This window comes from Oryctolagus cuniculus, chromosome 11 (genome assembly GCF_051225735.1).
Source record: "Oryctolagus cuniculus isolate XC-2025 breed Fujian yellow rabbit chromosome 11, ASM5122573v1, whole genome shotgun sequence".
NCBI lineage: Eukaryota > Metazoa > Chordata > Mammalia > Lagomorpha > Leporidae > Oryctolagus > Oryctolagus cuniculus.
Window position 1 is genome coordinate 57,178,765 of NC_142877.1, and position 24,331 is coordinate 57,203,095.

A 24,331-nucleotide genomic window follows, 5' to 3' on the forward strand; every position below is an offset into this window, starting at 1 on the left:
CAGAGCGAGGCAGGGGTGGAGTCTGCCAATGTCGAAAGCGAGGAGGCGGGATAAAAAAGCGAGGCCGAAGGTAGGCTGGCGGATACGTTCGTTGGCTTACTCCTTTCTGCTTGCGGACGCCGCCGAGGAAGCATCGTCGAGTTCTCTCTTCCCACCGCCGTCATGTCGAAGTCAGAGGTGAGGAGCTCCCCTTTTCTAACGTAGTTCTCCCCCTCGTCTCCCTCTTCGAGTCCAGTAGGGGCGGTTTCTTTGCCCGCAGCAACCTTTTCGGCAGTTTGCTCGGTCGCGGCCAAGGCCTACCCCTCCCAAAGTTCAAGTCGCCATTTTGTCCTCGTCGTCGCCATGAGGTTGCGGGCCGCTAGCCCCTCGATAATCACTCCGGGGTCGGCGTCGGGGCAAAATCGTTAGCCATATGGCGATTTAGGTTCAATTTTGTCCCGGCGAGCGGGTTTTAAAAAAGCCTTGATGCCCCTCACGGCGATGTCCCCCTCCCGCGCGGACCTTTTGTTGCGCGCGTGCGTCTGGAGGGAGCGGAGCGGCGCATGCGCTGGAGGCTCCCCAGCCCCCAACGGGCCGCCTCCCCTGATGAGGGGGAGCACGTGGCCCGCTTTGGACCGGAGCGAACAAAAAGTGCCGCCTTTGTGGGGGCCGAGTTGTGTTCCCCACCCCCCGCGTGGAAACGGGGTCGTGTGGTAGCCCGAATTTACAAGAGAAAAACCAATTTTGCTCTCCCGCCCAGTCGCCCAAGGAGCCCGAGCAGCTGCGGAAGCTCTTCATCGGAGGGCTGAGCTTTGAGACGACCGATGAGAGCCTGAGGAGCCATTTTGAGCAATGGGGCACGCTCACGGACTGCGTGGTAAGACTGGGGAGGGCCGGGAGGCGGGGCGTCGGCGGCTGTTCCTGCAGATTCTGTGCGAGGGCTTAAGATCCTAACGGGGCCTGAGTTCTGAGTTAGGAATGGCTCGTTTGTGGCTCTTCGGCCTGCTTTTTGGAAGTTGCGGGAGCGGGGAACAGGAGGACCGCCCTATAACCTCCTACGGGCCCGGGCCTTGTAATAAGCAAATTAACGCTGTCTCCAGGTAATGAGAGACCCGAACACCAAGCGCTCCAGGGGCTTTGGGTTTGTCACCTACGCCACCGTGGAGGAGGTGGATGCGGCCATGAACGCAAGGCCACACAAAGTGGATGGAAGAGTTGTGGAACCAAAGAGGGCTGTGTCGAGAGAAGTAAGTGGGCCCCCAAACCCCCATCGGTTGTGGTAATAGGCTTGCCATTGGGGAGCCATCTGGACCCTTTCAAGTACTTGATAAAGGACACAGATTTTGCCATTTAGAGTAACTCGTGGTTCTCGGCTCGGTAGGATTCCCAAAGACCAGGTGCCCACCTCACTGTGAAAAAGATCTTCGTGGGTGGCATTAAAGAAGACACTGAAGAGCATCACCTCCGAGATTACTTTGAGCAGTACGGGAAAATCGAGGTGATTGAGATCATGACTGATCGAGGCAGTGGCAAGAAGAGGGGCTTTGCTTTTGTGACCTTCGACGACCATGACTCCGTGGATAAGATTGTCAGTGAGTATCAGATCCCAGGCACTTTGCGGGCTTTCTGCAACGCACGTGGCATTCCACTCTAACCCCGGGCTGTTTGTCATCAAATTTCAGTTCAGAAATACCACACTGTGAACGGCCACAACTGTGAAGTGAGGAAGGCCCTGTCGAAGCAGGAGATGGCCAGCGCTTCGTCCACCCCGAGAGGTATGTCTATTGCTTAGTCGGACGTTAAGGTAACTTTGAGTTTTTCCAATCTGTATGGTTTAACACTTATCTCTCAAGGTCGAAGTGGTTCTGGAAACTTTGGTGGTGGTCGTGGAGGTGGTTTTGGTGGCAATGACAACTTTGGTCGTGGAGGAAACTTCAGTGGTCGTGGTATGTATGGTTAGCTAAGGTTAACTCTAGAGAGCTTGTGGTTTCTTGACCCTAGATGACTTGTCCCTTTTTTTTCTGTAACCTGTAGTAGCATATAACAAATGGCCTACGTTTCCGAAGTTAAGTTTTATCTAAAATGCAGCTCTGGCCTGTAACTAACCAGAAGTTACTCCGGTGTGCCAATCGTTGTCACAGTGCAGGGAGCGCTTCCAGAGCGTACCACGCAATTCATATGCTCTAAACCTGCTGCACGTGTTTGCTTTCTTCCAGGTGGCTTCGGCGGCAGCCGCGGTGGAGGTGGTTATGGTGGCAGTGGGGATGGTTACAATGGATTTGGTAATGACGGTAAGTCTTTAAAGAATACATAGGTAAAAATGTTTCTGGCAACTTGTGTTACTAGATTAGGATGATAGAAACTGTTAACTGCTAGTGCATGATAAGCTCAACTGAACCCATAATAAGCATGCTTTGCGCAGGCCTTTAGCCATTACACTTGAACCGATTTTGATTGTTAAATACTTTTGTCTTATTGAGAAGAATTGTATTCTTATAGGTGGTTATGGAGGAGGCGGCCCTGGTTACTCTGGAGGAAGCAGAGGCTATGGAAGTGGTGGACAGGGTTATGGAAACCAGGGCAGTGGCTATGGCGGGAGTGGCAGCTATGACAGCTATAACAACGGCGGAGGCGGCTTTGGCGGTGGTAGTGGTAGGTATCGAGTGATCCAAGTACTTGGTCTGATAGCTAGATTAGTGTTTTAGCATTTTAATGCCCATATTGCGATTGGAAGCTCTTAAAGCATTGTGTGGTACACTGCATGGTATATTAAAAGGAAATGAGCTTGCTGTGCTACCTCCTCCTAGCTTTAAGCTGGGGCCGCCTCACTCCCAAATAAGTAGATGCTAAGCGGGTAGTGGTGTCTGTGATGTGAGTGAGTTAGCATCTTGGCAGGGTTTAGTGTGTGGAACTCCTTGGGACCGCAGGCACTTAGTTGATACATCCAAGACCGTTGACCGTTGGCAGTGGCCTGGATGCATGCACAAAGGCCTGTGAGGCTAGAGAGTACACCTCTAGTTGCCACTAGGAAAAATTCAACTTCTAATGCGGTGAACTGGGTTGCTTTGTAAAACTTCTGGATTATTCAACTGAATGCCTTGTCCAGAGAATGAAAATGCAGATGTGCAGCCACCTGAGTTTGGGAGGAAGCAGGCAGATAATAAAAGCTTTAATTCTGAACACTGAGCAGAATTGGGTACTCTCAGTCACCTTCTCAAGTAACACACAAAGGCCATCTTTCTGTTCCCTAGGAAGCAATTTTGGAGGCAGCGGAGGCTACAATGATTTTGGCAATTACAACAATCAATCTTCAAATTTTGGACCCATGAAGGGAGGAAATTTTGGAGGCAGAAGCTCTGGCCCCTATGGTGGTGGCGGCCAATATTTTGCCAAACCACGAAATCAAGGTATGGTATGAATGTAACTGGGAGATGAGCAAGTAAAAGGGAAAGGAGTTGGTTTGTTGGGTGCATAGCTGATGGTGCTGCCCTTGTCAGGTTTCGCTAAGGCTGTTAAATAGTCACTCCTAAGTTTGAACTTGTCTCATCCCATTGAACATGAAAGCAGGGCTTTTGCCGTGGGCACTTGAGAGGTTAAAAGGCCCAATCTTGTTCTAGGTGGCTATGGTGGTTCTAGCAGCAGCAGCAGCTATGGCAGTGGCAGAAGGTTTTAATAACTGCCAGGTAAGTAAACACCTTTTTTTGTGTGTGCTTTTTTTTTTAAGTTTTTATAATCGCTGCTAAACCCTAATGTAGCTAAGCAGTGTGGCATAGTTAACATTATAATATTGCAGTAAAATTGTGGGTATTAAGTTCAGATAATATTGATAATTCAGATGAGCAAAATTTGTGGGAAACAACTTAATATTGGATTGTAGCCTTGAGTCTTAATATGTTTAGATTAACAACTTTATTCCATATTGTTCAACAGGAAACAAAGCTTAGCAGGAGAGGAGAGCCAGAGAAGTGACAGGGAAGCTACAGGTTACAACAGATTTGTGAACTCAGCCAAGCACAGTGGTGGCAGGGCCTAGCTGCTACAAAGAAGACATGTTTTAGACAATACTCATGTGTATGGGCAAAAAAACTCGAGGACTGTATTTGTGACTAATTGTATAACAGGTTATTTTAGTTTCTGTTCTGTGGAAAGTGTAAAGCATTCCAACAAAGGGTTTTAATGTAGTTTTTTCTTTTTTTTTCTTTTGCACCCATGCTGTTGATTGCTAAATGTAATAGTCTGATCATGACGCTGAATAAATGTGTCTTTTTTTTAAATGTGCTGTGTAAAGTTAGTCTACTCTGAAGCCATCTTGGTAAACTTCCCCAAAAAGTGTAAAGTCAGAATTCATCAGGGTGATGCCAGGTTCCATTTGAGATTTATTTACAAAATGCTCGGGTGGAGAAGCTGTTCTCAGATACATGAGTTACTGTTGTGACCTTCTGAAGTTCACCATTAAAAGCCACCCAAGCAAAGTCATGGGGTTATTTGGTTATAAGAATGATTGTTGGCACATCCTTTGCAATATATCTAAATTGAATAATGGTACCAGATAAAATTACAGATGGGAATGAAGCTGTGTATCATCCATTATCATGTGTAATCAATAAACGATTTAATTCTCTTGAATGGAATGACAACTGTATGGATTTGGGACTGGCAGAGATTTGGACTTTTCCCTACCCTCCACCCCTGATAATGTTGAATCCTACCACAATGCAAGTTCAAAACTCTGCCAGAGAATAGAAGCCAGCTGCTGGCTAATGCTTCCACTCCATTAAGTCCACAAAGATTTAGAAGTGTTTTAAGAGACATTTCTTAAAAAATACCGGTACCAGTAAGACTTGAATTCAATATAAACAGGTTTTTATTAAAGGAAAACTGCAGTTCTGCTGGGTCATGGGTCGGTGTGTGGGTGGGTCGGTCTGTGGAAATGTATGTTGATTACACTGGTTGGGGGGATTAAAACCATGAAGTGGGAGGAACAAATGTTTCTGTATAATTTCATATTAACTGCAGTTTTCCTTTAAACATGACACAAGACCACACAATCATCTGAAAGTGTTAATTGTATATATAGATAATGATTTCTAAACCTTTCATAGTTCATGGATACCCAATAATTGTTATTTGTAAATAGGTTCTTTGAAGCCTACCCTCTTTAATTTCAGTGCCATTGTATCTAGTAGTATAGATCATTGTTTACTAGTAGGACTGTATATGCCATCCCAGGGGTGTGTTGGAACATTGGGGAGGAGGGTGGGAGGGAGGTGGGTGGAAGGTGGTGGGGGGTGGGTGAGCGTGGACGGTAGTTCATGATACTGGCTGAGTTTGCAATAGCAGGTGGAACCTTTAACTGTTGAGGGAGTTTGCAGATACATCAGGATTCGTGACAATGCCTTTAAAGATCCAGGAGAGATGTTCAGCTACTAGGAACTGCTAGCAAGCATAGCGCGAATGGCTCCGAGCTCAGACTCTACAGCTGAGAGTAGACACTTGTGGTATGTGGAGCACAGATAAGCCAGGGGCAGGCCACGGCACCCTCCATGAAAGCTAGGAGGAAGTGAAGTTTGAGTGACCATCGCCAGAAAGGAGGCAGACGAGAGTAAGGCACACCTGACTCTTAGGACTAGCAGTCAGAACCAGGAGGAAAGGTTTTATTGCTATGCTGGTAGGTAAGAACAGATTTTACTTACATCCATAAAGTTAACCTAAAATCCAGTATTCTGTTAAATTTTCCTTAATATATTGAGCCAAAACTAGTCCAGTTAAGCTGAACTTGGTTTTTCTGGAGAAATTGACACCCTATTGGTGGCTCCTAATTGAAGAAAGTAATTAATTCTGTGATAATCTATTTTTGCCCTTTAATTTTATTTGCTGTCCTTTTACCCATTTCCTTGAAATAATGGCTCAAATTAATATATTGGAATCTTCCCAAAATGGGGGGAGGGCTGGGTGGGTGGACCATTAGTGGGTGGGGGTGGTTTAGCTTGATGGGACTCTGTCTTCGAAAAGAGCCAGTTCTAAAGGCTGTTTACTTTTCTAGGGAAGAATCTGCTACACGCTTATCAGCTCTTATTAAAAAAATAATTATAATTAAACCCAGAAACTCCTGTCCATGGCTAGAAAGGTAAGTTTCTATAAAATAATGGCCAGCCAAGAGTTCTCCATATTTCCAAAGTCAAAGGGAGAATTACCAACACCCAAGCACAAGGTCCAATTGTCCATAACCAAAGCAGCCAGATTCCCAGTGGTGGCAGTTAGCTGATGACAGAGCCCTGTCCTAATGCGTTAACGACTTCACCCCTCTCTTTCCTTTGCAGGAACATCCTTGTGAGGACAACCTTTGAGCCACTCCATTTCTCACTGCTATGCAGTTGATACTAGCTGTTTTGCAGCTCTAATTATTCATTCCATTTTGTGAATGAGCTTTATGAATAATAAATCATTTTATAAATACTTGGTCTGCTTCATGTTATTTTCCCATTTTAAATTAGGGATTCAAAAATGTAGGATATCAGTGATAAACTGGTCTTGGTAAGACATTGAGGCAGAGAAAGATCTTCCATATTCTGGTTTGCTCTCCAGATTACAACAGCCAGAGCTGTAAAAATCCAAAGCCTGGAGCCTCTTGGATCCCCCATGCAGGTGCAGGGGCCCAAGGACTTGGCCATCTTCCACTGCTTTCCCAGACCATAGCAGAGAACTGGATTAGAAGTGGAGCCACTGGGACTTGGACCACAACGATGTGGGATGCCAGCACCACAGACTGGGGCTTTAACTTGCTGTGTGGTGGCACCAGCCACAGGCAGTTGCCTTGACTCCATGTCTCAGATCAACTGACTGCCTTTCCCTTCTGGGGGCAGAACAAGCTGCCCAACATGGCAGCTTTTAAATGGGGGTTGGTTCCTGACTGAGACGGTGTGCTGCATTGACACTGCCGCATTCAGGATCATGGTTTAGAGCCAGTGGGCACTCGGACAGCAAGCCAGTGTCAGGCTGCTCCAACAGCCATGTCTCCACTCCTGGCTTGGGAAGCCAGCCGCCAGTGAGCTGTGTTGAGTCTTGGGAGCTAGGATTTGTGAAGTTCACGTGGTAGATCGCGCTGACAAGCTGATGAGACAAGCATTCAGAAGCAGTAATTGTGCTCCAGCAAATGCTTTCTATCTTTCTGCATTCCAGAAAGATTGGCCCAGCCTGTTCAGCAGAGGAAGAGTGAGGTGTGGGTTAGGGGAACTCTGCATCCCAACATCTGGGCTGGAACACCACAGGATAGCCTTTTGAAGAGCTCTACTTGTTTGACAAGTTGGCCAGGAGAGGTTTTGCATTTATTTATATTAAATGGCTTTAGGTTTCATGTGCTGTGCTTTGTTTTATACAAATGAGGGAATTCAAGGTAAGACCTCTGGTCCAAGTTGATGTTCCCAGCTTGGCTATAGGTCGACGTGGCAGCTCCAGAATGGTCTTGCCTGGTAACAATCTGAGAGGAGGCTGCACCTTCAGGTCCTAGGGCTTGAAGTGATGAGGTCAGGTAAATAGTTGAATTTGCCTGTGGGTTGTGTTCGGGACATTGGATTTTTTTCATTCTACCCAAAGATGAATTTTAAAACTTGAGCAGTTAGCTCTGCATTTTACAACTTAACATGTGAACGTTTTCAGTTCTCTGAGACAAAGTTGACAAGTGGGCCCTGTACTAACAGGAAACTCGGGTTGCTTTCATTCCATAAAGCTTGGCTACACGGCATGTTTCTCAGTGGGCTTGAGCACCCACCGCCTGTGCCCTGTCCCTGCTGTGGGCTCTTGGAGCTGCCCATCTATACTTGCATCAGACCTGGGATGAGGATTCCCTGTGGGATGATAGGAAAACCGGGTTGAAGGGTAACAGTAAGGTGTTTCAGGTGTGGAGCCGTGGATGTGCCGAAGTGGGAAATCGGGATCCCCTTGAGTTCAAGGAGATGTGTAGAGGGAGGGCTGGTTGGATTTTAGGTGATGCGCCTAAGGAGCCAAACTCCAGGTCCCTGTATCTGTTTCAAGGGTGCAGGGAGAGCACCTAACAACGCACATCTGAGGATGTAGAAGTGGAGGGCCCCAAGGCAGCGACTGGTGCTGGGCTGTGATAGAACCAGGAAGAGGAAGTTCTACAGGACGTACGTGTTTGATTCCACTGTGGAGCCCCGTGGTGTGAAACCTCTAAAGCTGTGGTGTCTGGTCAGATTCCCGAGTGGAGAACCGCTCGCCCAGCCTCCTGAGAGCCCTGGCACTTCAGCACCCAGGCTGAGAGGTGAAGTGGGGGCAGGACAGAATGAAAGGCTGTGTGTGTGTGTGTGTGTGTGTTCCAAAGAGATCTCAGGGCATCACCAGTTTGTGGGGCTCCCAGGAAATGGGGCGGGGAGCTCCTCAGACGATCCACGCCCCTGACTAAAGGAGTTTAGACGGCTGGATCTCCACCCTCTTGAAGCCCACGTTTTCTTGACTTCTCAGGCGAGCTCTGGAGGGAAAAGAGAATGAACCTGGCAGCATCCGCCCAGCCCTGGACCCCAACAAGTAGTGCTCTGAGCGCCCAGCTTCACCATCATCGCAAAGGTAGACGCAGTAGAAGGCTGTTTGTGCAGAACGCTTTATAGACCAAAGCTGGGACAGGGCTGGAGGTGAGAGGTCAGGGAAAAAAGGTTCTGGCCCAACCCCCACACGAGCTGCCCCAAGGCAAGCCTCAGTGAACAGCAGGGTTCCCACATTGGTCTAAATAAGTCTGCTTTATCTGGGTCTGGGGTCGGGGAGTCCCTTTATCAGAAGGGAGGGAACTCCCCATCACCAAGCCCACTCTCCACCCTGAGCCAGTTCAGTCTGTGGCCTCCGCCTTGGTCGCTCGGGGCACCAGGAAGATGGCACCATCGGCAGCCTGCTGCAGCACGTACTCTTCTGGGGAGTAGCTGTTGCCTGACTCATCCCGTAGGTGCTGGAAGATGTCCCGGTACAGCTCGGTGAGCTGTTGGCGCATGACTTCCAGGGTCCGGTCAGCCTCCCCTCGGGCCCTGAGAAGCCGCTCTCTCTCGCTGCCCAGCTGCTCCAGCTCCCTCTCCAGCTGCACGATGGTCTCCAGCTTTCTCTTGCGACAGTTCTGGGCGGCCACCTTGTTCTTGCCCCGCCGGCGGATGTCCCGGACCAAGGCCAGCTGGCTGTCCGTCAGCGGGTAGCGCGCCAGCAGCTCGTTAAAGTCGTCTACCGGTAGGTTGACGATCTTGTCCGTAGGGAACGGGATCTTCATGGCCAGGGCCCGGCGCTCATCCCGACTCCCGGCCTCCCCGCGTGCGCTCGGCTTGGCCCGCACAGGGCCTGACGAGGGCTCTAGGGCCAAGGGGGCCTCGGCGGGTGGCAAGGTGTAGCTGGGGTGGACCAAGGCGCTGGGCACGAGTGAGTAGGGGTACTCCACTGGGTACATCTCCAAGTACTCGCCGCGCCGCCGGCCGGCCTCTGTCCCCTCCAGCTCGAGAGACTCGGCGTCGCTGTAGTTGAGGGATAATCCCGAGTCGGATTCTGGGTCTTCTTGGGGCTTGGGCGGCCCTGCAGGCAACCCAATGTCCAGGAGGGCTAAGGGGTCTGGGAGAGGCTCGTTGAGCAGGCCTGAGAGGGTCAGTGGCTTGGAGACTGGACCGGCCATGTTGTTGTAGGGGTAGGGGGCGTCTGGGACGTGGGATGTGGGTGCTGGGAGCTCATAAGGTGGTGGGGGCAGGGGGAAGCCAGCATCCGGGGGGACGGAGCAGGGGCAGTAAGCTGGTGGGGGCAGGGGTCCAGAGAAAGGGGCTGGGGCTTGGGGCTCAAACGATGGCTCACTTGGAGCGTTTAGGCCCTGCAAGGAAAGACATAAAGAGGTTGGGAGGGAGGCTGAGGAAGTGAAAACTCAGGACAAAGCTGGGCCCCTCGGAAAAGGCCAGTAGCAAGAGAACAGAGAGAAATGCCGAAAACCGACGAGGCTTCCTGCAGAGCTGTGTTAGCAATGCGGGGAGAGCAAGAAGGACAGCGAGGTCAGATTCAGAACAGTCTACCTAATGCTGGAACAGCTCCCGGGGTTCGAATGGCCCAGGAGCCTTTCTTTCCTTCAGGGAGAAGGCAAGGCGTTGGTAGCCAAGATGACCCTTTCCTGCTGCAGTTATCTGGGGTCAAAGGGTCAAGTCCAGGCCCCAGCCATGCCCTGGGTGCCCAGCAGGGGGAGCTGCTACCTGGAAGGAGGGCCCAGGGCAGATCCTAAGGGCGTCCGTCAGGCCCCGAGGCAGGGGAGGGAAAGAGGGCGGGCGCAGAGCTGGGGCCAGGGGCCGAGAAGCACTTTGGGGAACTGGCAGGAGCTCGGCCCTCTCCTCCTGTGTCCCTCTGTCCCTGCCCAGGTGCAGCGAGGAGGAGAGAACGTGCTGCAGACAGGGCCCCCAACCCACATAGGGGAGCCACCCTGCTCCAACCCAGCTGGGGACAAAGGCCTCATTGTTAGGCCAACAGACACCCCTTTGTCCAGGGAGCAGGGGGAGAGGACCCCAGCATGGCTGGACTCCCCTTCCCTTCCGAGGCCCCTGAACTGCTGCCCTGCTACCTGGGGGGAGGTCTCGGTTGCTAAGAGCAGGGAGGAGGAGATGGCAGGACTGGAGAAGAGGGAGGGAGGACAGAGCCAGAGGCAGCGTGGAGCCGTGAGCAGCATGGCTGCTGAGTGAGCTTTGCCCTCGCCCCTCAGACCCTCCCCTCCGCTCCCCAGCACTCCTGTCCCCGCTAATGCACACTCCCCAGGTTCCCCCAGACTCCCCAGAGTCTCCCATCCACATCTCCCACATAGTCCAGCCCTCTCTTTCCCAGCCTGGAACACTTCCAGCCTGGGCCCCGCTTGCTCCCACCTGCTGCCTCCATCCAGTGCAGGCCAGGCTCCCCGCCCCGCCCCCCCACCCCGCTCACCTGCAGTTCGGTGATGGACATGATCTCTTGCCAAGTCAGTTCCATCTCGCCCAGCTCTGGAGTGGGCAGCTGTGTCAACTTGTTCCTGCTCTGCTGGGGGGAACACGGGGGCATCCTACTGGGCCAGGGTCTGTCTGGTCCAGGTTCCCCCAAAGCCCGAACGACCCCAGCAACCTGCGCCAAAGGAGAAAGGTGTGAGAACCGCTCCTGCTGGGCTCAGCGAGTCTCTCCTTCCCCCAGTGGCCTTGAAGCAAGAGAGCCCTCGCCCATCCTGAGCTCCTCAGCCCCTTAGAGCTCAAAGCAAGTGGGGTGTGAGACCGCCCGCTCACCTACTCAGGCCGCTCAGCTCATGTGGGAGCACAGTAGGACTTTACCTGGTCTTCGGACAGGATGCCTTCTCTCTCTCTCCCTTACCTCTTCCGCCCTAGAAATGTACTCCTGGCCAGGGCAGTCTTTTTGGTTTGGGTTGGAAGTCTGGGGCAACATCAGGGGCCACCCCTGCTTTCCTCGTCCGTCTTCAGCTTCAAGATCTCAGCCTTTTCTTCCCAGGATGAGAGTGCACGCTTGGGGGATCCCCCAAGGAGTGTGTTATGGGAAGAGCCACACAGACAGCTTTCTCCAGCATGTGGCCCAGGCCTGGGTGCTGATAGCAGCCCTGCCCTCCCCTGCCTGGGCCAGATAAGAGGCTTATCAGCTGCAGGCAGCAGGGGCAGAGGAGGAGTGGACTCTGCAGACACTGGACCTTGGCCTTGTGTCCCCACAGGGTCATCTTGGCCATACCTCAACCCTTAAAGCCAGGGGTCTTTCCTCTTGCGAGGTTAGCGTAAGCACCCTAACAATGAATTACTAAGTGCTTTTCAGGGGGTTGTGCAGGGCCTCTGTGAGCATCGGTCAGGAGAGTGACTTTCACAAAGGTCCTGTAGAGTGGGTTCAGAAGCCAAGACCCACAGCAGCATGAGGCCTGGAACACGACCCTCCTGGCCTCGCCGGCACCTGCCAGCCCTGTCCTGGGTCTGCGTATCCCAAGCCTCTGCTGGCACTGACGTGGTCACTTCTCCCCGCGGACTTGCAGCCTCTTCCCTCTCCTGGGCAGTTTCCCTTTAGACCCCTCAGTGTGCACTCCCCTCCAGCGCCGCTGCTTCTGTTTTGGGCTCCAGCAGCGGCAGCGGGAGGTTGGGCAGGCCATGTCGCTTCTGGGCCTGTTTCCTCTTTGTGAAAGCAGAGTTAGACAACCTGATCTCGGAGGTCCTTCCTGCAGGGGCGGCGTGCGCTTCACTCCTGCGCAGATCTGTCTGTGCGTCAGTCCCTCTTCTCATCCCAGCTCCCCAGCTCCTGACACCCATCACTGCCCACATCTGTCCTTGTCTTCAACAAGCAGAACAAGAGGCCGCAGAGTTTTGTCCAGGGCCTCCTGATCTCAGCGCACGTGCACGCAGCACCATGCAAGGATGGGAAGCAGGCTGGGGATGAAGGAAGCCCGCAGAGTGCAGAGGGTAGCCCTGGATGACCTTAGATAGCCGGACCCCTGACCACCCGCCGCAAGGCTGGCCCGCCACAGCTGTTTCACACGGAGCCCATTCTTTGGCTGGACCACAAAGCCGGGGCCGGGGGTCGGGGGGGGGGGACGACTACAGATGACCCTTTCGAAAGAGGATCTCTCCTAGCCTGTGCCTCTCTCTGCTTGCAACTGGGAGTTGGTGGAGGTACAGGTCCTCCTTCAGCCAGCAGGCACGGTGGGTGGGGTGTTTATGTCTGTCCAGGAGGCCATTTCAACACCGGAACCCCACCCTCCCCCACCCAGGTTCTGGCGGAAATTGCCCAAAGGCAAAGTGAATGGAGAAGGGGTTTTGGGGGCAGGGACATCCACTCTTGCCTCATAGTTCCTTAAGCACCCCATCCCCCTTCTGTCTTCCCGGATCTGACACCCAGGTGCTGTATACAGAGCCTGCCCCGGGAGGCAGGGAACCGGATTCTCCATTCCTCAAGCAAATCGCTTCCAAAGGCCAAATTCTGTCTCCTCCCTTAAATAGCGAACTAGAGAACCCCACTGCCGTGAGAGGCCGTGGTGCTGTGTCTGTCTCAGAAGTCACACATGTATCGTGCACTGCATCAACCCGGGGCCATGCGAACACACAGACTCGAGAGGCTCCCCAGACCTCGGAACCGAATTCCCAGGCGCCAGAGGAGCCCAGTAGGTGATCCTTAGACTTCTAGCTTTGAACCTTGAGCCAGGCAGCCCTGTCCTGTCTCTGAGCCGAGGAATCCGCTCCCTCTCGGGAAGACCTGGGGCTCAGAAGGGAAGCGAGGGCAGCTGGGAGGCTGGGGCAGAGGGAGTTTAAGGACAACCCCAGAATCAGCTCCAACCAGCAGTTTGCAGCAGGCTCCAGGGGGAGTGGGAGGCTTCTCCCAGACGCTCAAGGGCCGGCTGGAGAGGATCTGTATATCAGATAGAGACCACCACTGGGCCCCAGGAGGCTATCCCTCAGAGGGACAGGTCAGGGAGGCAGCATAGTCAGAACTGGCTCAGCTGGAACCCCACAGGGGCCACCCTGGGAAAGACGGGTGGGCTTCCCTGTGCCCCCCTTCCTTAGCAATGAGCATCTCCCACCTTACAGTTTCGCCTGCATTTGGGGGGTCAGTCCCCTTATTCCCACTCCCACTGAGTTGGTTGGCTGCTCCTCCTCTTAGTTCCCAATACTGTGGACCAGGTAGGACTGGAGCCATCTTTAGGGGCTAAAATCCATCCTCCTCACTCTCATCCTGATGGTCCTCTCCAGAGAGATTGTTCTCACAAGCCCTAAATACTCGCAGAATTGTGCAGAGTCTTATGTTTGGGGGTACAGAGCGAGGAGGGTGGCGCGGGGAGAGGATGACTCTGGGCCTCCACCACTGTCCCAGGGCCCCTAACTTCCTTGACGAGCAGGAATGACGAGGGAGGGGGCTTGCTCAGACCACCCCACCTGTCCAGGCATCCCTAGAGGCAGTAGGGATGGGAAGGGAGCCACAAAACTTGGGATGTGGCACGGTGGGGGAGCAGCCCCCTTAGAAAGACTAGGGAGAACCCTCAAAGAAGGAGAGGCAGACCTCAGGGAAAGGGAAGAGAGCTTTGATCATGGGGGTCTCCGTCCTCTGGGGACAAAGAGGACTGAGCGGTGTGTGTGTGTGAGAGAGAGAGGGAGAACAGGGAGAGGGGACCAGCTCCTGGCATCCCGCACTCCACCCCTTGACCCCAAGCTCCAGTCTGTTGGGACATTGCGTGGAGAGTCCCAGCAGAGGATGCTCCTCTGCCCCCTGGCTCTCAGGCCACCAGGAGCTCTGGTGGGGTTCGCCCGCCTTCCTGTCCCTTCCAGGTCTAGCTGATCTCTCCTGTGCAGAGAAGGGGCAAGGGGAAGCTGGAACCCAGCACCCCCTACCCAGTCATGCCACTTCTCAGAAGTCCTCAATTGTTTAGCTTCCCCCAAACCTCCACAGCTGGCTGGACCGAGAAGAATGCAATGGGCCAGGGGGAGGACGGTATCATGTACCTGGAAGTCTGTTGCCCGCTCAGGGCAGCCCTCAGGCGACCACCGGTCCCCATCCACTGCCTCCCACCCCAAGGATCCCAGGGCACTCAGGAAGCTATGCAGGTCTTCTCCCAGGGGAGTTCTCCCAGGTGCCAATTCCTAACCTAGGGCAGTGTGGGGAGGTCTGAGGTCTCCTGGGAACCTATGGAAAGTTGCTGCTGTCTCCCTCACTCCTTGGCCTCCCCCTCCCCAGCCTGCCCCAGGATCTCACAGGAACCCCCCCCACACACACACACACACCCGCGCCCACCCTGCCTTCCGGCACCTGTGGCAGAGTCCAAGCGTGCACGAGCGAGCAAGCTGGGTAAGGAGAGAGTTGAGGTTCCAACTGGCGTCTCTGGGCAGGCTGGGTCTGAGCTGACACCTCCTGGGCCAGGATCTCTGTACCTCTAAGCTCCCGCAAGGGCTTTGTCCCGCCCCCCGGCCATGGCCGAGCTCTGAGCCTGGAGGCTCAGGCTGTGCTGAGAGCAGTGAACCCGGAGGCAGGCGCACGGGCTCGCTCTCGGTCTGGAGCCCTGGCCTCCCGAGTTCTCAGTCCTTCCTCCAACCCTCCCCTTTCCCCGTGGCCCTCCTCTCCTTCTGCCCCTTCTGGCCAAGAGAGGAAACTTGAGCCCAGTGTGGTTTCTGCCCACAGCCCGCCCCCACCTTGCTCCCAGCCAGCGGGGGCACACAGGGCTCCAAGCCTCTCCCGGCCTCTTTGGCTGCCCAGGAGCCCGGCCAGGGCTGCGTTTCTTCTGCGCGCATGATGCGTTCCAACCTGCAGGACCTCTCCAAAGTGACCTGTAAACTCTATGCAGGTTGTGTCTGTCCTCTGCCCCCAAAGCCAGCTCTCGGGGTCCTGGAGACGGGGTCACGGCGAGGTGGAGGACTGTCGAAGGGAGGATAGCCGTCTCGCTGCAGCTGGTTGGGTGGGTGGGCGTTTAGGTCAAAGCCTTCAGTTAAGGAAAGCCTGGCTCCGGGAATGGGCAGGGGGATTTGGAGAGGAGGGGCAGGCTGCTTTGATGTACCCTGTCACCTGCAGCCTCCCCTCCCCCTCAGCCTCAGATATCCTAGCACAAAAGCCTCTTTCTTGGCCTGGCTTTTCCTCTGTGTGAGAGAGAGCAGAGGTGGGTGGGGGGCTGCCCGGCAGGGAGATTATTCACCTCTCTGAAAAGGGACCCCCGGGTGTCCTCTGTCCTCCTTTCTTCCAGCCTAGGCACCTTGGGACCCTGGACACACCAGGACACGTGTGTGTAGGATGTCAGGTCCAACTCCCAGCCCCCATGGCAGCTCTCTGTGAGGCCAACACAGACCCCTTGAGCTTGCCCAGTCACCCTGTGGCCTCCAAGCCCCAGGGCAAACAGATCTCCCACGGGAGACCGGGAGAAAGGAGTTATCCTTCCTCTTAGCTTTCGGTGACTTTCAGCTCTGAAAGTTCTTTGCCTGTCCGGCTGCGATCCTTTTGTCTGCAGCTGGCACTTTTTCTCTGTTTCTTTCTTCTCCTGGGGTTTTGAGATCATTGGAAACATTAAGACTGGGGAAGTGGACAGGTGCCACCCCAAGGCAGTGCTGACGCCCAGCGAGCAGTCTCTGATAGGATGGTGTTCAGCGTTGAGGAAGAATGCTCCTCATTGATAAAGAACAGGTGCTGTAGGTGCTCTGTGTGCCCCCAGCACCCACCATCCCAGTTCTTCCCTAAGACACCCCCCACCCCGACAGCACAGCACAACAAGTAAGGAGGCAGTGCCGCAAGCATGAGGGGCCTCCTGTGCAGCTGGCGTGGGCTGGGAATAATCCACATCCACGTGAAACCCACGGTTCACTGCGCTGAATTCCAGCAAGTGCTCGTGGACTCTCTGTAACCTGGTGTCACTGAACAATCAGCCGCAAGAGTGACTGTCACCGGGGCCGACGCTGTGTCGCAGTGGGTTAACACCCTGGCCTGAAGCTCTGGCATCCCATATGGGCGCCAGTTCGAGACCGGGCTGCTCTACTTCTGATCCAGCTCTCTGCTGTGGCCTGGGAGAGCAGTGAAAGATGGACCAGGTCCTTGGGGCCCTGCACCCACATGGGAGACTGGGAAGAAGCTCCTGGCTTCAGATTGGCACAGCTCCGGCTGTTGCGGCCAATTGGGGAGTGAACCATCGGATGGAAGACCTCTCTCTCTCTCTGCCTCTCCTCTCTCTGTGTAACTCTGACTTTCAAATAAATAAATACATCTTAAAAAAAAAAAAAGTGACTGTCACCACCTCTTGTTCCCTCAGAGGGACCTGAATATGTGCGCTGTGTCCGAATGCCAAGACTGCGGCCCAGACTCACGCCCAGGTCACCCGTAGATTCTGAACCCACTTGGAGCGTGCGTTGAGGTCATCAGCTCGCCTCCCACTCTCACAGATCTTGCACGGAGCATCATGGCTTCCTGGGCTAGGGGTGTGGGGAGCACCAGTTCAGGTCTGCAGACCCAGCGTACGCATTCGACAGGTGTCAGTGGAGCCTTGCTCCGTCTTGCATTCCAGGAAGATAAAGATGAATGAGACAGTCCGTATCCTCACTCACAGTGGGAAATCACCTGGATACAGGTCTCTATGAAGTGGTGTAGAGCAGAAGAGGAAATACATCCCCCCTGGTGGAAATCAGCGGAGGCTTCCTGGAGGAGTGAGCTGGAAATGCCCCAGACAGAGAAGTGGGAAAAGACTATTGTGAGCCAACGGGTAAAGACATGGAGACGCACAACTCAGAGTCCAGCTTTGGCTTTACCAGGGCAGGACAGGGAGTGAGAAGCAGTTAGGAGCTAAGCTTGGAAAATGTGGCTGGCACGAGATCCTAAGGGGTCCTGGAAGTCAAGCTAGGAAGATCGAACTCCATCCGATCCCGTGAGCAGCAGGAACACCTACAAGTGTTGCAAGTCCTCTACTAGTTACTTGTGGGGACAGCCAGGGTGGCATAGAGTGAGCTAAGTGAGCACACAGCCTTCTCTCAGGCTCTGGTCAGGTGGAAGTGTCCCCCACCTAACCCCCACCTAGGCTGTGTCCTGCCCGCACAACACCCCTGCCAGCCCTCAGGGGGCAGGACGGGCTCTCTCTCCCCCTCCCCCAGACCCCTGAAGTCCCTGTCAGCGCCCTTCCGCCTGGGTTGCCTTCTTTGATTCAGTTTGCAGGGTGGTAGGTGAGTGCCAGCCCGGATGGGCAGAATCCACGCCTGAGATTTTCCTACCCTTGAGATTCTCCCACACAGCAGAGGTTGCAGAGAGAGGATGCGGAGCGAAGCATGGCCAGGTAGCTTTCACTGTTTCATTATTCTCCACCTAGCCGGGTCATTCGCTCCTTTCGAGGTTGGCTTGCTGTGTCTCCCCTGGTGAACCCACCCCTGCTCACCCACACAGTGCATGGGCACAGCACCACCAGCATCAGGTCAAGCCACAGGCAATGTTGCCAAACCCCTCAGGGGGTTATGCAACCAGCTTCCCCAGAAGGGCGGGGTGGGCAGAGGTGGAACCAGGGGGGAGGGCCGTGAGTCCCACAGGGAGCTGGCTGCCTTGCCCTGCCAGCCTGTTGGTCTGACCGCAGCAGCCCCAGAGGGCGGGGGCAGGGCCAGCCCTTTATCAGTGCCCTGCAGGGTTGCACCCGCCTCCTGCTGGCTTCCTCTCTCAACAGACGGAAAGGGGAGGCAGCCACAGGGGGGCAAGGGGAGGGCTGGGCGTTATCCTAGGCCGCAGAGCCGGGCAGTTACCCCGAAGGCTGGGGGAGGGGGAGTGGCCCTCAGGGATCAGGGAATAGGGAGGCCCCTCTTACTAAAGCAGAGTGGTATGAACCGAGGCCCAGGTATGGACACACATCTCCTGAGCCATCCCTTCATTTTTCTTTGTGTTTCAGTTTGAGTAAAGATAGGATTTTTTTCATGTTCTGGTTTTTTTTGTTTGTTTGTTTGTTTATTTGAAAGGCAGAGTTACAGTGAGACAGAGATCTTTCATCCATTGGTTCACACCCCGAACAGCCGCAATGGCTGGGACTGGGCCACACCGAAGCCAGGAGCCAGAAGCTTCATCCAGGTCTCTCACAAGGGTGGCAGGGGCTCAAGCATCTGGGCCATCATCTGCTCTCAGGCCCATTAGCAGGGAGCTGAATCGGAAGTGGAGCAGCCAGGACTTGAACCGGTGCTCATATGGGAGCCACTGTCACAGGCAGTGCCTTAACCGCTATGCCATGATGCTGGTCCCTAATGTTCCTTTTGTTATTCATTTAAGAGAGAGAAAGAGAAACAGACTCAGCTCCCATCAGCTAGCTCACTCTCCAAAGACCCAGAGGGGTGGGGTACAGTGAAGCTGGAAGCCAGGAACTCAGTCCAGGTGCCCCCCCAATGTGTGGCAGGAACCTTATTACTGGAGCCATCACTGTTGCATCTCAGGGTCTGAATTAATAGGAAATGGGAGTCAGGGGCTGGAGCTGGGACATGAATAACAGATGCACTCTGATGTGGGATACGGGCATCCGAACCACTAGGCCAACGGCCTACCCCAAGGATAGGATTTTTGTTCGGTTTTTTTTTTTTTTTTTTTTGGCTTTTATTTATTAATTATTTTGAAAGGCAGACCGACAGAGAGACAAACAGAAATCTTCCATCTGCTGGTCCATTCCCCCAAAGACATGCAACAGCCAGGGCTGAGCCGGGGTGAAGCCCGGGGCCAGGAACTCCATCCAGGTCTCCCATGAGGGTGGCAGGGACTCAAGGACCTGAGCCATCACCTGCTGCCTCCCAGAGTGCCCATTAGCAGGAAGTTGGATCAGAAGCTGGAAACCGGACACCTGGATATGAGACGCTGGAGTTCCCAAAGAGATTCCCAAGCAGTGTCTTCACTGCGGTGACACAGCAGTGCCCCTAAGGTCAGGATTTTTTGAAAGGTCTTGGAAGAGGTTCTTTTTGTCAGATAATCTTTTTCCCTTAAAATTAAAATTCCCTTAAAAATTTTTCCCTTAAAATTCCCTTAAGATTGATTTCTTTGAAAGGCAGAGTGGTAGAGAAAAAGGAAGAGACACAGGAAGAGAGAGAAGGAGAGAGATCTTCATCCACTGGTTCAGTCCCTAAAATATCTATGATGACCTGGGCTGGTCCAAGCTGAAGCCAGGAGCCCAGAACTCCATCTGAGTCTCCCACTTAGGTGGCAGGAGTCCAGGTACTTGGGCCATCTTTTGCTGCTTCCCAGGCGCATTTGCAGAGAGCCGGATCAGAAGTGGAGCAGCCAGGACTCTAACCGATGCTCAGATAGGGGATACTGGCATTGCAGGGGGGCAGTTTAACCTGCTGTGCACAACACAAGCCCCAGATAAGAATTCTCAGAGAGGGGAGCCTGAGCCCCAGCCTCAGGCCATGCACGCTTAGGATTCTCAAGGGAGTTGAGTAGGACCGAGGTTCCTAGACGCTGTCATCTGAGACTTGGGCTCTGCTGCAGAGCCCAGCACAGACACAAAATGGGTGAAGGCTGACAGATGAGTCTAGGCTATTTCTAGAAGAAATAACCCCTGGAGCTGGATTACAAATCTACAAAGAAGGGGCCAGCGCTGTGGAACACTAGATTAATCCTCTGCCTGAAGCACCGGCATCCGATAAGGGCGCCGGTTTGAGTCCTGGCTGCTCCTCTTCCAATCCAGCTCCCTGCTATGGCCTGGAAAGCAGTGGAAGATGGCCCAAGTCCTTGGGCCCCTGCACCTGCATGGGAGACCCAGAAGAAGCTCTTGGCTCCTGGCTTCAGATCAGTCCAGCTCCAGTCGTTGCTGCCATTTGAGGAGAGAACCAGCAGATGGAAGACCTTTCTCTCTGTCTCTCCCTCTCTTTGTCTGGAACACTCTATATCTCAAATAAATAAATAAAATCTTTTTTTTTTTTTTTTTAATCTACAAAGAGAAGCCTGAGAACCTTGGACCTAAAGACCTGAGTGTGGGTCCTGGCATTCACTACGTGGCCTTGGGCAGCCCAATCTTTCTGAGCTTTGTTTCCTCACCTGAAAACTAGAGATAATGATGATAATGGCGACTCAGTGGAGCTGTTGGGAAGGAGAAAGGGAATAATAGAAAATAAATCTGGGGCCGGAGCTGTGGCACAGCGAGTTACAACGCAGCCTGCAGTGCCAGCGTCCCACATGGGCACCGATTCGAGTCCTGGCTGCTCCACTTCCAATGCAGCTCCCTGCTAGTGCACCTGGGAAAGCAGCAGAAAATGGTACAAGAGCTTGGGCCCCTTCAGCCATGTGGGAGACCTGGAAGAAGCTCCTGGCTCCTGGCTTGAGCCTAGCCCAGCCCCAGCCTTTGCGGCTATTTAGGGAGTGAACCAGTGGACAGGAAGATCTCTGTCTCCCTCTCTCTCTGTAACTCTGCCTTTCAAATAAATAAATAAATAAATCTTTAAAAAATCAAAAGAAAGTAAAGGAAATGAATCTGTCATTATGGGGAGATGAATGCTGAGATGCCTGGAGGCCAGAGCACCCCAGGGATTGAGGAACTTAGAGCGCCTTATCAGAGGACAGACTGGTTGGAGCTGAGCCGGTGGGCGGCCTGATTCTAGGAGGGGGCCAAGGCTAGGACAGGCAGTGTGCTGAGGAGGGGCGGAGCGGAACTTCCAGGAACCAGTGCTCTGGCTACGGCACCCCCATCCCAGCATCGCTGGCCGGGGCTTGTTCTAGACACTGAATGGGCACAGTGCCGGTCTTACAGGCGTCAGTCACCTTCCAGGAACCCCAGAACCCCTGGCCCCGACTGTTGCAATCTACTGTGGGCGGGGCTGCCTAGGAAGTTCTGTCCTCTGCTCTTAGAGGATGAAGGCTGGCTGCCCCTTCCACAGGCACCTGCCCCTGGCAACCTCCCTCGCTCCGCTCGCTCCTCCCCTCCACCTGGAATGCACGCCCTGGCCCTTTCTGCCTATCCGAGGAGGTGTAGACAGTAACACAGATCTGAGCTTCAGACTCAGCTCAACACACAGCAGTGTGGACTTGGGCAAAGCAATTAACCTCCTCAGGCCTCAGTTTTGTCTCGGTCAAAGGGGAGAGCACAGGCCGGCACTGAGGCCAGCATCCCATATGAGCGCCGCTTCAAGTGCTGGTTGCTTCCCTTCCGGTTCAGCTCCCTGATAATGGCCTGGGAAAAAGCATCGGAAGATGACCCAACAGGTTGGACCCCTGCCACCCACGTGGAAGACCCAGATGAGCTGGCGCCGCAGCTCACTAGGCTAATCCTTCACCTAGTGGCTCCCGCACACTGGGTTCTAATCCCAGTCGGGGCGCCAGGTTCTTTCCCAGTTGCCCCTCTTCCAGGCCAGCTCTCTGCTGTGGCCAGGGAAGGCAGTGGAGGATGGCCCAAGTCCTTGGGCCCTGCACCCCATGGGAGACCAGGATAAGCACCTGGCTCCTGCCTTCGGATCAGCGCAGTGCGCTGGCTGCAGCGCGCCAGCCGTGGCGGCCATTGGAGGGTGAATCAATGGCAAAAGGAAGACCTTTCTCTCTCTCTCTCTCTCTCTCTCACTGTCCACTCTGCCTGTCAAAAAAAAAAAAAAAAAAAAAAAAAAAAAAAAAAAAAAAAAGACCCAGATGAAGCTCCTGGCTCCGGGCTTTGGCTTGGCCCAGCCTGGGCTGTTACAGCCATTTGGGGAGTGAACCAGCAGATGGAAACGCGCGCGCTCTCTCTCTCTGTATGCCTATAACTCTACCTTCCAAATGAATAAAAATAAATCTTAAAAACAAAGATGGGGCAGGCTTGGAGCAGAGCTCCGGCTGCAGGCCCTGTGAGGCAATGTGCGTAGAGTGCTTATTACACAAAGTGTGTTCTTGTTGGTTCCTTTCTTGTCATCTGCTCTCCAAGGTCTAGTTCAGCTCAAGTTCCAGATCTACAACACTTTCTCTGACTACACACTCTTCCTCTTCTCTAACTGCTTTTGCAAATATTGTAGGTATTGGAGAATTAGAAATCTCATTTAGGGGCCAGCACTGTGGCATAGCAGGTAAAGCCACCACCTGCAGTGTCGGCTTCCCATATGGGTGCTGGTTTGAGTCCTGGCTGCTCCACTTCCAATCCTGCTCTCTGCTATGGCCTGAGAAAGCAGTAGAAGATGGCCCAGGTCCTTGAGCCACTGTACCTGCATGGGAGACCCGGAAGAAACCCCTGGCTCCTGGCTTCGGATCAGCACAGCTCTGGCCGTTGCAGCCGTCTGGGGAATGAACCAGAGGATGGAAGATCTCTCTCTCTCTTTCTCTCTCTCTCTCTCTGCCTCTGCCTCTCTATAACTCTGCATTTCAAATAAGTAAATAAATCTTTAAAGAAGAGAGAGGCCAGCGCCACGGCTCACTTGGCTAATCCTCCACCTGCGGTGCCAGCACCCCGGGTTCTAATCCCCGCTGGGGCGCAGGATTCTATCCCAGTTGCTCCTCTTCCAGTCCACCTCTCTGCTATGGCCTGGGAGTGCAGTGGAGGATGGCCCAAGTGCTTGGGCCAGCACCCGCATGGGAGACCAGGAGAAGCATCTGGCTCCTGGCTTCGGATTGGCACAGCGCGCCGGCTGTAGCAACCATTTCAGGGGTGAACCAACAGAAAAGGAAGATTTTTCTCTCTGTCTCTCTCTCACTGTCTAACTCTGCCTGTCAAAAAAAAAAAAAAAAAAAAAGAGAGAGAGAGAGAGAGTGGATTTTCAGTTTCAGAAATGCCTATGCTGTAACCTTGGCTCTGACATTACTTCAAGATGGCAGGAAAATTATTTAATCTCTCTGAGCCTAATTCTACCCATCTGTAATTTAGGAATATTATTAATACTACCTTACTTGTCATTGTGAGAAGCAAATGAGTTAAAAATGGGTGATGGGGGGGCTGGCACTGTGGTGTAGTGGGTAAAGCTGCCACCTGCCGTGCCTGCATCCCATGTGAGTGCTGGTTCCTGTCCCCTGGCTGCTCCGCTTCCAATTCAGCTCTCTGCTGTGGCCTGGGAAGGCAGTAGAAGATGCCCAAGTCCTTGGGCTCCTGCACTCACATGGGAGACCCAGAAGAAGCCCCTGGCTCCTGGCTTTGGATTAGCCATCTGGGAAGTGAACCAGCAGATGGAAGACCTCTCTCTCTCCACCTCTGCCTCTCTGTAACTCTGCCTTTCAAATAAATAAATAAATCTTTTTAAAAAAAATGGATGAGGGGGAGCCACGTTGTGGTTCAGTGGGTTAAGCTGCCACCTGTGATACTGGCACCTTGTACCAGAGCACTGGTTCAAATCCCACATTTCCACTTCTGATCCAGTTCCCTGTCATCTGGGAAGTGAATCAGCAGATGGAAGCTCCTTCTTTCTCTGTCTTTCCTTTTCTCTCTGTCACTCTGACCTTCAAATAAATAAAATAAATCTTTTTTTTTTTTTTTTTTTGACAGGCAGAGTGGATAGTGAGAGAGACAGAGAAAAAGGTCTTCCTTTTGCCATTGGTTCACCCTCCAATGGCCGCCGTGGCTGGCGCACTGCGGCTGGCGCACCACGCTGATCCGAAGGCAGGAGCCAGGTGCTTCTCCTGGTCTCCCATGGGGTGCAGGGCCCAAGGACTTGGGCCATCCTCCACTGCCTTCCAAAATAAATCTTTTAAAATTTGATATTGGAACTACATAAAATCTCTTTTCTTTGTATTAATATTATACTACCATTGAACAAAAGTATCAGAAAAAAAAGAAAAAATGGATACTAGGGCTGGCATTATGGCACGGTAGGTTAAGCTGCCACTTGCGAGGCTAGCATCCCATATGGGACGCCAGCATTGCAGGTGGTAGCTTTACCTGCTCTGTCACAGCACTAGCCTTAAATCAATTTTTTTGAAACCAAGATTTTGGGGGTTGGCACTGTGGCGTAATGGGTAAAGCCACCATCTGCAGTACCAG

At 53.3% G+C, this 24,331-nt stretch overlaps 2 protein-coding genes and 1 long non-coding RNA gene across 13 annotated transcripts in view; 2 read left to right on the forward strand and 1 right to left on the reverse strand.

Annotated features, from left to right (window-relative positions):
- Positions 1-24,331, forward strand: part of LOC149123478 (uncharacterized) — a 427,738-nt gene that overhangs the window by 388,513 nt on the left and 14,894 nt on the right. The gene's annotated exons all lie outside the window — the stretch shown is intronic.
- Positions 81-6,435, forward strand: HNRNPA1 (heterogeneous nuclear ribonucleoprotein A1). Of its 9 annotated transcripts, XR_001793343.4 has the most exons (12): positions 81-177; positions 740-856; positions 1,080-1,226; positions 1,361-1,571; positions 1,662-1,754; positions 1,833-1,925; positions 2,196-2,270; positions 2,479-2,631; positions 3,231-3,386; positions 3,597-3,662; positions 6,023-6,106; positions 6,300-6,435. XR_001793343.4 is itself a non-coding variant. In XM_051845614.3 (11 exons), exons 1-10 carry the CDS (start codon positions 163-165, stop codon positions 3,650-3,652), a joined length of 1,116 nt encoding a protein of 371 aa, XP_051701574.1. In that variant the 5' UTR covers positions 81-162; the 3' UTR covers positions 3,653-3,662; positions 6,023-6,435. The 9 variants fall into 9 exon arrangements, 5 of the variants coding, with proteins under 5 accessions (XP_051701574.1, XP_002711081.1, XP_008254787.1 ...); XR_011380076.2 differs by lacking the exon at positions 2,479-2,631; XR_011380075.2 differs by lacking the exon at positions 1,833-1,925.
- NFE2 (nuclear factor, erythroid 2) lies at positions 8,578-16,641 on the reverse strand. Of its 3 annotated transcripts, none has more exons than XM_008256574.5 (3): positions 14,737-16,641; positions 10,909-11,082; positions 8,578-9,823 (listed from the first exon to the last, which is right to left on the reverse strand). In XM_008256574.5, the coding sequence occupies exons 2-3, from the start codon at positions 11,020-11,022 to the stop codon at positions 8,816-8,818; spliced, it is 1,122 nt and encodes a 373-aa protein (XP_008254796.1). In that variant the 5' UTR covers positions 11,023-11,082; positions 14,737-16,641; the 3' UTR covers positions 8,578-8,815. The 3 variants fall into 3 exon arrangements, with proteins under 3 accessions (XP_008254796.1, XP_002711082.1, XP_008254795.1); XM_002711036.6 differs by lacking the exon at positions 14,737-16,641 and adding an exon at positions 11,283-14,686; XM_008256573.5 differs by lacking the exon at positions 14,737-16,641 and adding an exon at positions 11,323-14,685.

Excerpts from the sequence above, each read along its gene's own strand:
- NFE2 (XM_008256573.5), bottom strand. The coding sequence starts at position 11,394 with ATGTTGCCCCAGACTTCCAACCCAAACCAAAAAGACTGCCCTGGCCAG. Across the intron at positions 11,083-11,322 it reads ACATTTCTAGGGCGGAAGAG|GTTGCTGGGGTCGTTCGGGC; the intron begins GTAAGGGAGAGA and ends CCTTTGGCGCAG. Across the intron at positions 9,824-10,908 it reads TGTCCATCACCGAACTGCAG|GGCCTAAACGCTCCAAGTGA; the intron begins GTGAGCGGGGTG and ends CTTTCCTTGCAG.
- HNRNPA1 (XM_051845614.3), top strand. Across the intron at positions 1,572-1,661 it reads CTCCGTGGATAAGATTGTCA|TTCAGAAATACCACACTGTG; the intron begins GTGAGTATCAGA and ends ATCAAATTTCAG. Across the intron at positions 2,271-2,478 it reads CAATGGATTTGGTAATGACG|GTGGTTATGGAGGAGGCGGC; the intron begins GTAAGTCTTTAA and ends GTATTCTTATAG.